This window comes from Ursus arctos, unplaced genomic scaffold, assembly GCF_023065955.2.
Source record: "Ursus arctos isolate Adak ecotype North America unplaced genomic scaffold, UrsArc2.0 scaffold_23, whole genome shotgun sequence".
NCBI classification, from domain to species: Eukaryota; Metazoa; Chordata; class Mammalia; order Carnivora; family Ursidae; genus Ursus; species Ursus arctos.
The window spans coordinates 44,367,151-44,383,144 of NW_026622908.1; the positions used below are offsets into that span (position 1 = coordinate 44,367,151).

The 15,994-nt window shown below is 53.2% G+C and overlaps 1 protein-coding gene across 7 annotated transcripts in view; it reads left to right on the forward strand.

Annotated features, from left to right (window-relative positions):
- The first annotated feature begins 15,267 nt into the window (after positions 1-15,267).
- The window catches only part of TPCN2 (two pore segment channel 2), a 29,675-nt gene continuing 28,948 nt past the window's right edge, over positions 15,268-15,994 (forward strand). For 4 of the 7 annotated variants that reach the window (XR_003312270.3, XM_026482980.4, XM_057317373.1 and 1 more), the window contains exon 1: positions 15,279-15,472. Coding sequence is in view for 6 of the 7 variants with exons in the window: in XM_026482980.4 (XP_026338765.1) it covers positions 15,361-15,472 (112 nt within the window). In the remaining variant the exon portion in view is untranslated. Of the gene's footprint in view, positions 15,473-15,994 lie in introns of all 7 variants that reach the window. The other 3 variants (XM_026482979.4, XM_026482981.4, XM_048217144.2) reach the window with 1 other exon arrangement.

The window sequence follows — 15,994 nt, forward strand, 5'->3', positions numbered from 1 at the left end:
GGTCTTTTGTTTCAGCAGCCATTGGGAACGAATATAGGTGGTAGGCAGCTCTGGAAGCTCTTTCTGCTTGAATGAGACCTGCAGCATCCGGGATAAGAACAGCAGGTGCAAAGGTCCTGAGGTAGTAAGGATTTGGTGTATTAGCAGAGCAGAAAGGGTGGCTGGAGGACAGGAGTGTGAAGGTGTGTATGATGAGGCTGGGGAGGTGGGTGCCACCTCTAGCCCCCTGCCAGCCCAGGTGAAGAGCTGCCTCCTGGAGCCGAGGTTGGGATGCTTGCAGGCAGAGCATCTTGGCCAGTTTCCCATCTTTCCAGTTGGATACTCTCTGCCCAGTTTCCAATTCTTCGCTTCCCTAGGGCCCAGAAATTTCCCATCTGTGTCCACTTCTCTCCCTCCCCGTGGCCTGGACTTGGGACAGGCTTCTGGCAATTCTGGCCCAGCCTCTCCTGTGACCTCCCCTCCACTTTAACTATACTTAACATTTGGGGACAGTGTAAGTAGTTGACTTGGGTGATGGTCCCAGGAAGCACTACAAGGAGGTGGGGAAGTGAGCCGGGGAGGAAAGGAGTCATGAGAAGACCCCACCTTGTTTGAGGGGATCTAGTCTTCAGCCCACCATGGCCTCAGGCTTCTGTCATTGGGATATTGTGACAATGGACACCTGCAGACCCAGGCAGGAGCCCTGGGCAGGTGGCTGCAGGGTGAGGAGACAGGCTGAGGCCAGCAGTGAATGTGGCCGTCAGACCCTCACGGGAACTGGGGTAAACCAACCCCTGATTGAGGGGAATAGGAGGCAGGGAGGCCAGAGATGACCTTGCACTAAGTCCCGAGGTCATGTTCTGCCTCCCTGTCTAGGCCAACCATCAGTGCATACGTACAAATACAATGGAAGTGTGTCTTGGTGCCCACATCACACTGGTTACGGTTTTCCCTGGGACTAGTGCAAAATCGCAGGCTTGTTCTCAGGTCTGGGTGAGCTGCTGTCTTCTGTTTGTGGGAGGCTGCAGTTCCTAAACCTGGCACAAGTAGCTGTTTTCCAGAGAAAGCTTAAGATTGTTTTGCTCCTGGTACATCTGTCTGATCTGGAATTTTCCCTGAAGGCTTGTTCTATCTGCCAGTTGAACAGATCACACTGATTGGATGTGTGTGTGTTTCAAGTCTTTCTTTTTCTTTTTTTTTATTTTAAGATTTATTTATTTGAGAGAGAGAGTGAGCATGGCGAGGGGAGAGGAACAGAGGCAGAAGGAGAGAGAGACCCAAGCAGACTCACTCTGTGCTGAGTGTGGAGCCTGACGCGGGGCTCGAGCTCACCACGACCTGAGCTGAAACCAAGAGTCGGCCGCTTAGCCAACTGCACCACCCAGGCACCCTCAAGTTGTTTTTTTTTTTTTTTAAGAAGTTTTAAATTCCAGGATATTCAAAACCTTGTGGTGAAATGCACCTAATATAAAACTTGCCATTTTAATCATTTTCAAGCTCACAGTTCTGTGGCAGGAAGTAAACTCACACGGTCGTGCAACCATCACCAACGTCCATCTTCAGAAATTTATCTTGCAAAACAGAAAGCCTGTCTCCACGAACCATTCACCCTCCCCCTGGCATCCATCGTCCTACTTGCTATGAATTTTACGACCCTAGGGACCTCATAGAAGTGGAATCACCCAGTTTGTCCTTTTGTGACTGGTCTTTTCACTTGGCCGAGTGTCCTCATGCCCATCTGTCATAGCAGGTGTCAGAATGTCCTTCCTTTTTAAGGCTGGACACCGTTCCGGTGCAGGGACGGACCACGTTTTGCCTGTCCGTTCATTCACGGGTGGACACTTGGGTTGCTCACACGTTTTGGCTGTTGCCGATCCTCCTGCTGGGAACACACCAAGTCTCTTTGCAAATGTCTCTCTGAGACCCTGCTTTCAGTCCCGTGGGAATATGCCAGCAGCGCAATTGCTGGATCCTATGGTAATCCGAGCGTGACACTTTTGAGGACTCACTATGCTGTTTGCTGTGGTAATGGCATCATTTTACAGTCCCCCAAAGTCCCCCAAAGGGTGCACAGTGGTGGCGGTTTCTCCACATCCCCAGCAGCACGTCATTTCCCATTTTTTTCCTAGCGGCCTCCTGACAGGTGTGAGATGGAATCTCACTGCGGTGACCTATGCTTAACTTTTGAACAAAGAAAACAGTAGTATCCTTCTACCTACTAGAACCCAACTGTCCCTTGACAACCAAGGACACAATGGCCCTCCTTCCAGAAGAGGAGATGCAAAGTCCTGTTGGCCTCTTAGACACGTCCGGGTGGCACTCATTCCTTCTCGCTGAGCCACGCTTCCTTCTGGATCTTGTCACGTGAACGCTAGACACTGGGCAGCCACTATGAACACGTTTCCTATTCGCTAGAGGAGGAAGGGGAGAGGGGGGAGGAGCACACCCACCCCTGCAGCAGCCCTTGCTCCTGCCGCTCCAACAAGGCAGGTGCCACTTCCTTTTCCTCTACCCATCCCAGACCATTCCCTTTGCCCTCTGTGCTCATCACAGCTCGTCTTGGTTCTTTGCCTGGTGGGGTGATCCAAGCCTTCATCCCTGAAGCTTCCATGCCAGCAGGGGGCCTACCACTTTTGGGTTCCTGGAGTTTCCCACACATGCGTACTAGGACATGGGAGTTCTGAGGGGGAGCCGCAGAGGCTCCCTTGGGGTCCAGGTGCATGCTCCCTACTGCCTGGTAGGTCCCCAGTTTCCGCTTGGAACCAGGACCAGTCATCCCAGACAGCATAGTAAGCGCCTTCTTTGCCTCTCGTTTCAGAGCCTAGACTGCATCCTAGGGTCCTGCAAAGTGTTGTCACCCAGCCATTAAACGGCCATCCCTTCACTCAAAAATACTTACGATGGGGGCGCCTGGGTGGCTCAGTCGTTAAGCGTCTGCCTTCGGCTCAGGGTGTGATCCCGGTGTTCTGGGATCGAGCCCCACATCAGGCTCCTCTGCTAGGAGCCTGCTTCTTCCTCTCCCGCTCCCCCTGCTTGTGTTCCCTCTCTCGCTGGCTGTCTCTGTCAAATAAATAAAATCTTAAAAAAAAAAATACGATGATGGGGAAATGGCAAGACAGAGTTCAATGGACAATAAGCCCACTGATGAACTTCATTTGTGGAGAAATGAGTTTCTCAGGCAGAAACAGTGTTCTCGAACTTGTATATGACCAAGGCATTCCTTTAAGTCCCTGGATGGGACTGTGTCAGGATTCCTTGCAGGCAGGGAAGGCAGATTCACACTGAGAGCAAGTGATTACTCCAGGAAAAACAGGTTGTGGTCCCTTCCATGACAGAAGGGGTTCAGTGAAATTGGCCCTCCACTGAGTGGCTGGCCGTCCTCTGGGGAATGGCGCTCTTTCCGGGGTGTCTGGCTCTTAGCACTGGCTGAACTGTATCAGCTTTGCTGAGGGGAAGCCTGAGTTGTTGAGCTCATGCAAAGCAGGGCAGCTGAGGACACAGGCTGAGCGATGTCCAGACAGGTCATCTGGTCCACCTGATTTTTGGGAGCCTCCCCTGTGAAGCTGGCCTTTAGTGAGGCTTTATGTGGGACGCAAATATCTGTCTGCCCACTCCGTGCCCACTAGGAGAGCTTCTTCCCCAGGCCTCTTCCCCAGGCCTTCTGTGACCAATCTTGTCCCTTCCGAGTCCCTCACTATCCAGTAGGCACCGCCAACAAGGCCGTGTTGACCTCTCTGACAATCTCTCCTTCCAAGTAAAATGAAAAGCCAAGGGTGCTGTTGGAAATTCTGTCCTTAGCCACGTCAGGACCACCTCCGACCACCTCCTTGGAGCTGCAGAGCCACAGCTGTCTACTTTCTGTCGGGTCACTCGGCTCCAGCCGTGGCAAAGCTGGCACTGCAGCCTGGATGAATGGCAGACTCTTCTCTTGTTCCGGACCCCGCTCAGACCTGGCAGGCGTCAGCTGGGAGAGCACACAGCACGAGCTGCACGTTGCATCCCAAATCCAAAGAGGCCCATTAGGCATCGTGCTGCCAGCTTCGTGGCGGGAGCAGTCGGGTCTAGCAACTGGTGCTGCTTCTCGAGGGGCTGTCGCAACGTGCCCCAGACCACTGGAGCGCTGGCCGTTTCACTGAGATCACAGCCCCTGCATTTTGTGGGGTTCACTTCCCACCTTCTGATATGCACGTGTCTCGCCAAGATTTCTAGGGTATTTATGCCTCTCAGTCATCAGGTCCGAGCTGCACAGTGTCATCAGTACCGTGGATCAGGGTGTTGTCCTGTGGAATGGCGACGTCCCCAAGTCCCAGAGTGCTAGGTCATGACGCAGGGCTGGAGAGCTGACGGGCCTAAGGGGAGATGGGGCAGGGGCACTGTTGTCACTGGCCGGTGAAAACTAACTTCCCACTTGCTTGTGTTTTGTGATTGATGAGTATAGGGGAAGAAGGATTTGCTGGGTGTTGGGAGCCGTGTTGATTTGCTGTGGTAGAGACCCCCCCACATCTGGAAGAGCATGTGAAACTGAACTCACCACCAACTGAGTTTACAGTATTCCTTTTGGTTTTCTATTTTGGGGGAGAGAGAGAGGCAGTTCTGGGGGATCCTCCTCAGCCGTTTCTGCTACAACAACCCTACTCCCACCAGCCAGGGAGCCTCCACCTGCTGAGACTCTCTACCCCCCCTGCCTTCCAGAACAAGGGGGTTGACTACAGGGTGGCTTGGAGGACCCACTGAGCTTGGTGTGAGATGGACCGGTATCAAAACCCTGTTCACTGCTTGACCTCCATAAGGAGGACCAGGGGGGTGATGTCAGCTTCCCAGGATTAACATCAGCTCAGACCCAGGGTCCTATACTCCTCCATCCCCTCCTCCCCCATCTGGATCCTTCCTTTTCTCCAGTACAACTGCCCGAGTAAATGACCTCTTTGGGGGAAGGCAAGGAGGAAATCTCTACATTATAGATTTTTGGTAGACAAGCAGGGTCCTTCCTCAAGAGGCTCTGGATAAAATCTGGGGACTGGGAGAGGGGCCAGGACTGTCCGTGGCAGGGCCTCAGGCCAGGTCTGTTGGTCAGATCTCGCGTGTTTTTGCTTATTCCAATCAAGGAAGTTCTCGGTAGGCTGCTCATCCGTTTGTGAACCATGTTAAATGGTAGTCGTTCTAGTAAAAAATGTTGGAATATCAGCAATTTTACGTGGTTAAACCCATCGTTTTGGTCTCAGGTACTTAGTGATCAAGGAGCCATTGCCAGAGTTCACCACTGGTCAAGCTCTTCTGGTTGTTACTGTTCCTATTATGGTAACTACGCCCTCCTTGGCTCCATGGCCCTGGGCTGCGGGTGGGGGGGGGGCTCCATCATCTACGCTGATTTCAGGAAGTCCGCGTGGATGGTAGCATCTCCCGCTATCATTCCTGGCAAGCCCCAACATCACATTCCTCCCACCTTGGTCTAACACTCTTGGGGGAGGGGCCATTCCCGTACATATTCCCGAAGTTTCTGCCAATGGGAAACAAAACACCTGTCAATTCTTCGTTGTGTATAGTACGTCTTCCCAGGTCAGATTCTGTTCCCATGCTCCCGGACTCTGCTGGGGTTTGAGAGTAGGTGCAGGTCTGGAAGCAGGTGGTAGAGATGGGCTCCTGAGGACGTGTCTAGCTTAGGAGTGACCCTTGGAATTCCTTCGAGCTAACGCTCTTCGAGAAGGGACAGGGCTGCTTCGACCAGCAAGAGAGGTTCCATGGAATTTGGAGGTTCAACGTCTTCAGCTGCATTGGAGTCTTTCCAAATGGAATTCATCCAAGTCTTTAGGGTTCTCCACTTCCCCAATCGATGCCCTAATTTTCACTGAGGAGGGCCACATGGCCGTGAGTTGAAATGGCCATGTCATGCGTAGTTCAGCCACCCCACAGGGTCAGAATTTGGGTTTGGATTTTCAGAAATTTCACTCTGTGGCTGTAAGAGATGTGGACTTCTTTCGGGCGGTCATGGAAGTTTTCTGATACTTTAACTTGGCCATGCACTGAATAGTTAAAGCCTTGAGCTCATTTTTTTCCCCCTCCTAATTTTCCTGTGCCTTTAGAAGAGGCCCACCAACTGCATAGCTTATACACACTGCTGGGTGTGATTGTCACTGTCAAGGAAAAGCATGTGTCACTTGACCCTTTATGGTACGTGCTGGAAGGCTGGTTTGGGCAAAGCACACCATGAACGCCCCCGTTCATCACTGTCTTGAGAAATTACAGATCCGTCCTCCCTCTAAATTCCCACCAAGCAGGATCTGTCGAAGATTGTATTGTTCAGCCTTCAAGTCAAGGGCTCCGGGAGTGGCCAATCCAGAGCATCTCCCTTGTAAGGAAGAATGTCGGGTGGCAGGCCTTGCTCTCAGAGCGCTGGCCGCGCAAGGAGGGAGCAGCCACAGAGCGTTGTGTGGGTATAGAATCTCGCAGGTGCCCGCAGAGGATGCCTGCGTGGGTGTTCTGTCCAGTGGGCCGTTTCCAGATGCCCTTTCCATAAGTCCCCCCAATAAACTTATGTCTCAATTGCTGTCTGTGGGCCTTTCGTTCAGTCTCGCTGGGTTATCACCCACCCCTGGCTTGGAGTCTGCTGGCTGTACAGCTTCCATGGGACTCATGGTGATTATTTAGGTAACCATTTTGGCCCCCATGCATGTGTGAACACCAGTGTCCCAGTCACTGCTGGCAGTAAGGTGCCTTTGAATATAATCAGGCCAGAGGCCACATTGCAGGTTCTCATCTCCAGGCCTCACTCCTGTTACAGAAAATGGTATCCATCTGAGCTTGAGCAAGAGAACAGAACCTCTCCAGGTATTCCAGAAATAAAGGCCTTACTATAGAAAGCGGGGCTTCTCTGAATAAGAGAGGAGCTTTGGGGGAAAGGTCTGGAAATCCCAGAGGATAAGGGAAGCAGTCACTGTTCACTTTGACCCGGAGTGCTGGAACAGAGGGGACGCACAGGTCAGGGAGCGGTCCAGAGCCAACCACCTTTGGCCACCATGGGCGTAAGGTAGGAACCCGGGAGGGGTGTTCAGAGCTACTGCTCACTCGTACCCAGGGCCAAATGGAAGCTCCCGGAGACATCCATGAAGTTGTTGTATCTGGTTGGCACAACATCTAGGGAATTCTGCTTTACGGATACCTTACGAATCTTTTGAAAATTCCTCTTATTGGTAAACTCTTACCAGGAACTGTTCAGAGAAGGGGATTCTGGGACATGCTGTTCTCAGCTATAGAAGGAGTGACAGTGGCACGTGGTGGGTTTCAGACAACCCGTGTGTCAGCCGGGGCTGCCATGACCAAACATCACAGCTGGGGGCTCGAACACACAGTTTCGGAGGCTGGGGGGTCCGAGAGCAAGGTTGATGGCGCTTGGTTTCTGGTGAGAGCTCTTTCCCTGGCTTGTGGACCACTGCCTTCTCGTTGTGTCCTCATGCGGCAGATAGAGAGCCACCAAGCTGTCTGGCATCTCTCTTAGAAGGGCACTGATCCCTGCAGGTGGGGCCCCTGCATGACCCCATGTAACCCCCACCACCCCCAAAGGCCCGTCTCCAAATACCACATGGCAGGGGTTAGGGCTTCGACACAGGAATTTGGGGGGACACAAACATTCAGTCCACCGCACTGCACACCCTCTATGTCTCTTTCTTGATTTTAGTGCATATATTTTTTTTTTTTTTGTATTTAGGACATTTGTTTTTGTGGTTCCCTTCATGGCCCTATATGACATCGCAGTCCCTCATGTTTTTGGCCTTTGTCGATTGGTTTCCTACTCTGGGTGGTGTGCTCTTTTATTATGTCGTTAAAATTTTATTTAATTTCTTGAATTATAATTTTTGGTACTTGTTCTGTTCCGTTGCTTTGTTTTCCTTGTGGGATTCCTTTTACGCCTCTCTTGGATCTTCTTTGCCTGTCTTCCACGTCTGTAATTTTGATTCAAGTTTTCATTTTGATTCATAAAGTTTCCTGCTTTCCTTAAAGCCTCGTTTGCATTGCTTCTTGGCCCTTCTCGGTTCCTTTCTGGTTCAGTTCTCATTTCTTCGATTCCTCTCTCGTTTTAATTCTTTCCGGTTCTGCCACCTCCTTTCAAATTTTCCTTTTTCTCCCCTTGCTTCACTTGTACGTTTGTTCTCAGTCTTGCTCAGGCTATCTGGCCACAATATTTCTTAGTATCTTAAATAAGAGATGATTCAGCCCCACACACACACACACACACACACACACACACAGGGGCTCCTGCCAGTTATGACAGTGTGGATGGACCTGGAGGACATCGTGCTGAGTATATCAGTCAAACCTAGAGAGACACACACAGAGACCTCACCTACCTGCAGAATCTAAGAAAAACAGAGTCGCAGAAACAGAACAGATTGGTGGTTGCCAGAGGTGGGGGGAAGGGATGGGGGGACCTGGCGGAAGAGGGTCTAAAGGACAGACTTCCGCTGAGAAGATACAATAAGCTCTGGGAATGTAAAACTTTTGAAATGTCCAATGTACAGCTCTCATCCGTTTGGAGGGCATGTCTTGGCGGCTCGTCTTCCCGGGCTGTGGAGGGCTGTCACGATTCCTCATCCTCTCTTTTGTACAGTGTCTTTCTGTGTGTGTGTGTGTTTAAGATTTTATTTATTTGAGAGAGAGAGAGAGAGAGAGCGCACAGAGGTAGATGGCCCCACTATGTGTGTGTTTTTTAGAATGGAGATATAAATCACCTACCATAAAATTCACCCTTTTATTTATTTTTTTTAAGAGAGAGAGTGAGAGCAGGGGGTGGGGCAGAGGGAGAGAGGGAATCTCAAGTGCAGGACTTTTTTTTTTTTTTTTTAAGATTTTATTTATTTATCTGACAGAGAGAGAGAGACAGCCAGCAAGAGAGGGAACACAAGCAGGGGGAGCGGGAGAGGAAGAAGCAGGCTCCCAGTGGAGGAGCCTGATGTGGGACTTGATCCCAGAACGCCGGGATCACGCCCTGAGCCGAAGGCAGCTGCTTAACGACTGAGCCACCCAGGCGCCCCTCAAGTGCAGAACTTGGTCTCACGATCCCGAGACCATGACTCGAGCCGAACCCGAGAGTCGGACACTTAACTGACTGAGCCACTCAAGCGCCCCTACAATTTACCCTTTTTAAGTGTACAGTTCAGTGTTTTTACTATGTTCACATGGTTGTGCATCCATTCACATGGATGTTATATAGGGTCATGAAGGTAACCACAAAAACAAAAACCACACAGCTGTGTGGTTCCAGAACGCTTTCTTCACCCCAAAAGAGACCTGGAGCCCGTTACCAGTGGGTCCCCACCCCTGCTCCCCCAGGCCCTGACTCCCCTAACCTGCCTCCTGTCTCCGTGCATTGACCTGTTCTGGACAATTTCACACAAGTGAATCTGGCTGCTTCCACGGACCAGACTCAGCCCTGCACCCCTTTCTATGGCTGAATACCGCCCCATTGCACGGATTCGCCACGTTTTGTTTATCCTTCCTTCGCCCCTTTGTGCAGGAACGCCCTGTGTGCTTGTGGGCTTCCGATATCCCCGAGCGCTCTCCTCATGTCCCATTTCCTCGATGGGACGAGAGAGAAGGCCTGGCCCGGCTGCTCCTGGCTGCACCCCGGTGCCGGCACACAGGGTGCTTAGCGAGCAGGGGTGTGTGCGCCGGTCACAGCGGCTGCCACTGGCACGGGACACGCCCTGACTGAACCAGGCTGATGGCACCCCCCTGCCCGTGCCGGGAGGACTGCGCCCTCAGAGTGGCCCCAGTGTTGTGGGGATTTGGGGGAACAGCCGGCTTCCTCGCCCCTAGAGGGTCTTCTTCTTCGAGATTCCCGCTGGAACTGAGCCTTTTGCTACCAACTGGTAATTTGCCTTCTATGGCTTCTTCCCCTTCCCTGAGTTGCTTCTTGGCTCGCCATCCAAGCAAACTACTCCAACCCTGTGTCAGGGTCTGCACCCTGGGCTCCCGGCCTAGGAAGACATGCTTGTGCTTGGGCCTGACCCGCTAAGGCCCCAGATTCCGTCCCACCCAACAGCCTCTCCAGGCCTTCATCCCGGACTCCCCATGGGCCTTCTCCCCAGGGCTGCACCCCAACCCTGCTGGCCTCCAGGCTTGGCCTCTTGCCCTGCGCTCTCCTGCCCCCGCCCTGCTGACCCTCTGCCCCCTTAGTCCCTCCCTTGGCTGCCACCCCAGGCAGCTCAGTTCCCAACCCGACAAATGATCCGGGTCTCCCAGGATTCTTGTTGCTTGTGTCACGTGTGAGAGAACTGAAAATAGCCAGTGCAGCCTGGCCTGGGAAGTATTTGGTTTTTCCGGGGGTGCGGGACCGGCGGCGGCTGGGGGGTGGCGGGGTGGGGGGGGTGGTGTTCGTCCCCAGGGCACTGCCGTGGGGTTAGCTCACCAGCGCCCCTGCAGGTGGCCCCAGGCTCAGCGGCGGGCTCTCCCTGGCTCCTGCCAGGCTTGGCGTCCACTCTGTCCCCCACCCACCGTGTGATTGTGGCCAGAGCACACGGCCTTGCTGAGCCTCAGTTTCCCCAAACACACCAGTTAGATAATTGCTGCTCTGTTCTCAGCGGTAGTGTCGAGACTGAATGGTGACACGGGATTTGGAAATTATTTGTGACTTTCAAAGACACGTGCTACATGAGGAAGTGGGGGAAGATCGGGAACAGGGACTGAGGCCCTGTCGTGTGTCCCTTCTCCCTGTGCACCTGGCAGTCTGCACTGTCGTTGACCCCATGTTATGGGTGCAGAAACCGAGGCCCAGTGAGCTGCCAGGTGCCCTGAGCTCTCGAGGTCGGTGCTGCGGAGGGATAGGGATGCAGACCCGAACGAGCCAGCGAGCTCCTTCTGTATTACTGGGTGGTGCCCCAGCCGGTCCTGCATGCAGTTGGCGCTCGGTAGGAGGGATGAGTGAAGGGATGGCTAAAACCGCAAAGCCACCTTAGGAAGGCCGATGTGGGCAGGAGCATGCCCACTGCCCGAGCAGCTGACGAGGGACCAGCCCCGTGGTGGGTGGTCAGCCTGAGGAACCCAGGAAAGCAGGGAATAAGACCGAGAAGCATCTAGAGCAGGCCCAGGGAGCCTGACCTGTGACGGTGGGTGTCTCCAGGCTGCACGGACATTTGGGTCCCTCTTGGGATCCCCCGTGCAGCCCTGCAGCCTCAACAGGAAGTTCCCATTAATCCCCCTGTGAAGTCGGGAACCAAACACGGAGGTAGTTGGCACCTTGCCCAAAGTCACATCACCAACCCCCCTGCACGTGTTAGGGAACCGAGGGGCATTTCTGACGTTCAAACCAAGTTTCAAGCCACCCGCCGGTGGGTATCTTGGGAGAAAAAGCTCTCTGTTGGTGGTGCAATCCTCCAACAGTGGCCCTGGTGTGTCATGAAGCGATCCTCAGGCTGAGCCCAAGTCAGTGTCCCCACCAAGAGGACGCCTTTCTTCACTGCAGCTTCCGGGGGACACTGGCAACAAAGCAATATTGGAAACACAGCTGCGTGGTGGTGGGTGGGCTCTTCATTTCTGTGCATGGAGGGGGAGGCAGGAGAGAGGAGGCCACTGTCCCCTGATGAATCTTAGGTTTGTTTTCTTGCCTGGAGCCATGCCAAGCACTCCCTTTCTCAACTCCTCTGCACACTACCGGCTCTGACTTTGCCCTAGTGCCTCCTCTGGGTTGCCTCGTTTTGCAATCCAAGCCATGCCAGGGCCCAGCCTGGCCCTTCCGCAGGCCCGATGTGCTGTGGCCTGCCCGCCTGGGGCGCCTTCCTCTCCGGCCTGTGGGTCGCATGCTTGGGGACTGAGTCTATGGCCGGCCAGGGCTGTGTTCAGATATGGTGCTTCTAGCCCACTGGGTGATGTAACCTCGGGAGGAATGCCATTGAGCCCCCCACCCTGCAACCTGTTCCCTCGTCTGCCAGCGGGGGAGAGTGACAGCTGTCTTGGCTCTCAGGATGGACATGAGAACAGATAACTGTGGTGTGGGAGATGACTTTATGGGCACAGGAATTAATGCTGAAACAAAGCCTTGTCACCTATTGTGGCAGGCATCCTTCTTATTTTTAGAGAGCAAGAGTGGGGGCGGGGCAGAGGGAGAGGGAAAGAACTTCCAAGCAGACTCTATGCTGAGCCAGAGCCCAACTTGGGGCTTGCTCCCAGGACCCCAAGACCATAACCTGAGCTGAAATCGAGAGTCAGTTGCTTAACCGATTGAGCCACCCAGGCGCCCCGGCAGGCATGCGTCTAAGATGACCCCCCACAGAGCCCCTCCCCTTGAAGGTGGGCTGAGCATGGTGACTCGCTTCTCACCAACGGGACACAGTGAGAGCAAAGGGACTGGGTTGGACAGGATACGACTTCTACCCTGCTAGTCCTCTCTGGCTTTTCTCTCTTGACCGCTCTGATGAAGCTGGCTGCCCTGTCGTGAGCTGGTCTAGGGAGAGGCAGGGAGTGGAGGCCCTCAGTCCAACAGCCCACAAGGAACCGAATCCAGCCAACAGCCACCGAGTGAGCCTTGAGCCTCAAGATGCCTGCAGCCCTGGGGGACGCCTCGACTGCAGCTTTCGAGAGACTCAGAGCCAGGGGCCCCTTGCCAAGCCACATTCAGATTCAACGCTAAGAAAAACTGAGAGATAATTGATGTTCTTTTAAACCATGAAGTTCTGGGATTATTTGTTATACAGCAGTAGATAACCAATACACTTCAAGTTCAGGTGTCATGGCTTCTCATTGGTCGAGCTGTGACTGTCTCTCATTGGCTGGACTGTTGCTGGGGGAGGAGAAAATCTTGAGTGGGTAGTAAGGTAGGCATCTTCCAGCCAGGAAAGAAGGTACTGGCTCTTCCTGTTGGGGTCTACAGTTGACTGCCATGAGTGGTAGTGTGTGAGGTGCCCCCCCCTTCTGGCTTCCCCACTCCATATTATTTTATTTTGTTTTCTAAAGATTTTATTTTATTTTTTAAAGATTTTATTTTTAAGTTCTCCACACCCAGGGTGGGGCTTGAACTCACAACCCTGAGATCAAGAGTCACTTGCTCCACTGACTTAGCTGGCCAGGTGCCCCTCCCCACTCCATTTTATTTTATTTAATTTATTTTTAAAAAGATTTTATTCATTTATTAGAGAGAGAGAGAGTGTGCTAGCATGAGGGGCAGAGGGAGAGGGAGAAGCAGACTCCCCCCAGAGCAGGGACCGCCCCCCCCTCCACATGCAGGGCAGGATTCCAGGACCCTGGGATAATGACCTGAGCCGAAGACAGATGCTAACAACTGAGCCACCCAGGCATCTCCTCCCCACTCCATTTTAAATGAGGTTTCCTTTAATTAATTTTCACCAAGTGCTTTTACTGCCTTGCATTCCACTTGGGCCTCCTTGAGTCTGTGCCCAAACCTAAAGGGAATTCTTCAGTTGCAATAAAGACAAATCCTTGGCAGATGGGTCGGTTTTTACAAAGTTCTCCATCCATCTGTTGCTTTCTTTTTCCAGAACAAAAGTATCTTACTTTTTTCAGGTTGTAAAATGCATGCTTCTTGTTAAAAAAAAAAAAAATCAAGCCCATGAACAAATTCTAGGATTTCTCTCTACTCTCCTGGGATAACCACACTCTTGCACTCCCGCTTTTCAATATTTGCTAACTGATTGACTCAATGATTTTTATTGTTATTTTAATTTCCATCTCTTTGTATTTTAATGAGGTGAAGCTTCGTTTCAAGCATTTACATCATAGTTCCTCTTTTGTGAACTTCTGGTTTAAGTCCTTTGTTCCTTTCCCACCTAAGGAGAATTTAATTTTTTCTTACTGACTTTTTAAAAAATAAATATTTTATTTATTTGCCAGAGAGAGAGAGAGTGCGCAAGCACAAGCAGGGGCAGCGGCAGGCAGAACGAGAAGCAGGCTCCCCGCTGAGCAGGGAGCCTGATGTGGGACTCGATCCCACTACCCTGGGATCATGACCCTAGCTGAAGGCAGATGCTCAACCGACTGAGTCCACCCACACGTCCCTTTCTTCCTGATTTTTAAGAGCTCTATGGGAGGCAGAATTTTGGTTCCTGGTGCCTTCACCTCCCAGCATCGCACCAGTGGTTAAGGTAGTATAGTTGGCAAAAGGGATTTGTAGATGTAATTAAAGTTACTAATCAGCTCATCTTGAAAGAAGATTTATCTGATGCGACCAGTGTACTCAAAGGAGCCCTTAAAGGGAACGAGATGTGGCAGAGGGAGGAAGTTGGAGAGATGGAAGCATCTTGCTGCATTTTGAACCATCTCATTCAAAGCATGAGAGAGATTCAGCGCACTCTTGCTGGCTTTGATGATGGAAGGGGCCATGAGGGAAGGAATGTGATGGTCTCTGGGAGCTGAGAATGACCTCTGGTCGACAACCAGCAAGAAACAGGGACCACAGTCCTAGCTAGCCCCGTGAATGAGCCTGGCCCTGACGCTTGACTTAGACCTTGTGAGGCCCCGACATGAGGACCCAGTCCAGCCCCCGGGCTTCTGACCTCCGGGACTGAGAGATGATAAATGGCAGGTGTTTTTGGTAAATTTGCAGTAGTGTGTCACTGCAGCAATGGAAAACAAGCTATTTATGTGTTATTTGGAAACACTTCATCTGTATGTTGTAAATATTTCTTTCAAGTGTGCCAGTTGTCTTTTTATTTTTATTTTATTTTACTTTTTAAAAGATTTTATTTATTTACTTGACAGAGATAGAGACAGCCAGCAAGAGAGGGAACACAAGCAGGGGGAGTGGGAGAGGAAGAAGCAGGCTCATGGCGGAGGAGCCTGATGTGGGGCTCGATCCCATAACGCCGGGATCACGCCCTGAGCCGAAGGCAGACGCTTAACAACTGAGCCACCCAGGTGCCCCATGTCTTTTTAAACCTTACTCTTAATTATATTTAATCTTACTAATTTCATAACTAGATGGTAAACTCAAGTTCCATTTTGGGGGCGGTCCTTTGGTCGTGATCCCTATGTACTCAACACTCACAAACAAAACACAGATTCTTGGGCTCCGCCCCCAGTTTCTGATTCAGCAGGTAGGGGAAGGCCCAGGAATCTGCCTTTCTAACCAGTGCCCAGGAGCTCCTAGCGCCAGTCTTTGGTAAGGCACTCCTCTCAGCCATAAAACGGTCCTTAAGAGCTCCTCCCAGGGTGAGTAGGCAGCTGAGCTCCACCCCCTGAGAGGCAGAGCCGGGAAAGCCCCGCCTCCACGCGAACCCTCCATTCTTATTGGCTGGTAGCGAAGGGGCATCCCCTAACGTCACAGTGTCGTCAGCTTCTCTCCCCGACCTCCGGGGCCGGGGACGCCACGCCTGCGCAGTGTAGCGTGCGCTCCGCGTCCTGCGCTTCGGGGAGGGTCCCAGAGGCGTGCGGTGGTCCATGGCGGACCCCGGGGCGGAGTCGGAGCCCCTTTTGAGCCGGGCCCGGGGCGGCAGTGGCAGCGACTGCCCGGCGGGCTCAGCCGCTTGCCGCAGCGTCCGCGACGGCCCTGGTGAGCGGCGGCCCGGGGAGGGGAGCGGGCCGTGGGGGTTGTGTGTGGGGTCCTGCTGGCTCTGCGCCGTTCGGTGTCGCCGCTGCGGGCGCGCCCCAGGGGCCGGGGTCTGAGCGGGCGCGGGGAGCGAGGGGAATCGCCCCCCGAGGGCGGGGGGCTGCTCCCTGCGGAGGAGCGGGCGGCAGGGTCGGCCACGCGCTGCGGGGTCGCGCCCTGCCTCCGACCTGCCGGCCCGAGAGGCTTCGCCTAGCCGGCCGCCCGCGCCCCGCAGCCGCGTGCAGCCCCCTCGATGGACCTCGGGTAGACCCAGCCCTCGCGGATCGCCTTGGTGGCTCCTAGGAGGCAGCACTTCCGTTTTCCTCCAGGTTATGATGGGGGAAACTGAGGCACAGAGAGGGGCGTTCCCCTACCCAAGGTCACACAGCCGCGAAGTGGCTGGCGTGGGGTTCGAGCCCAGCTGGGAGTAGACTTAGGAGTCCTTTCAGTCTACCCTCTCAGTCTCGGTGCTGGAGTCTCCCCAGA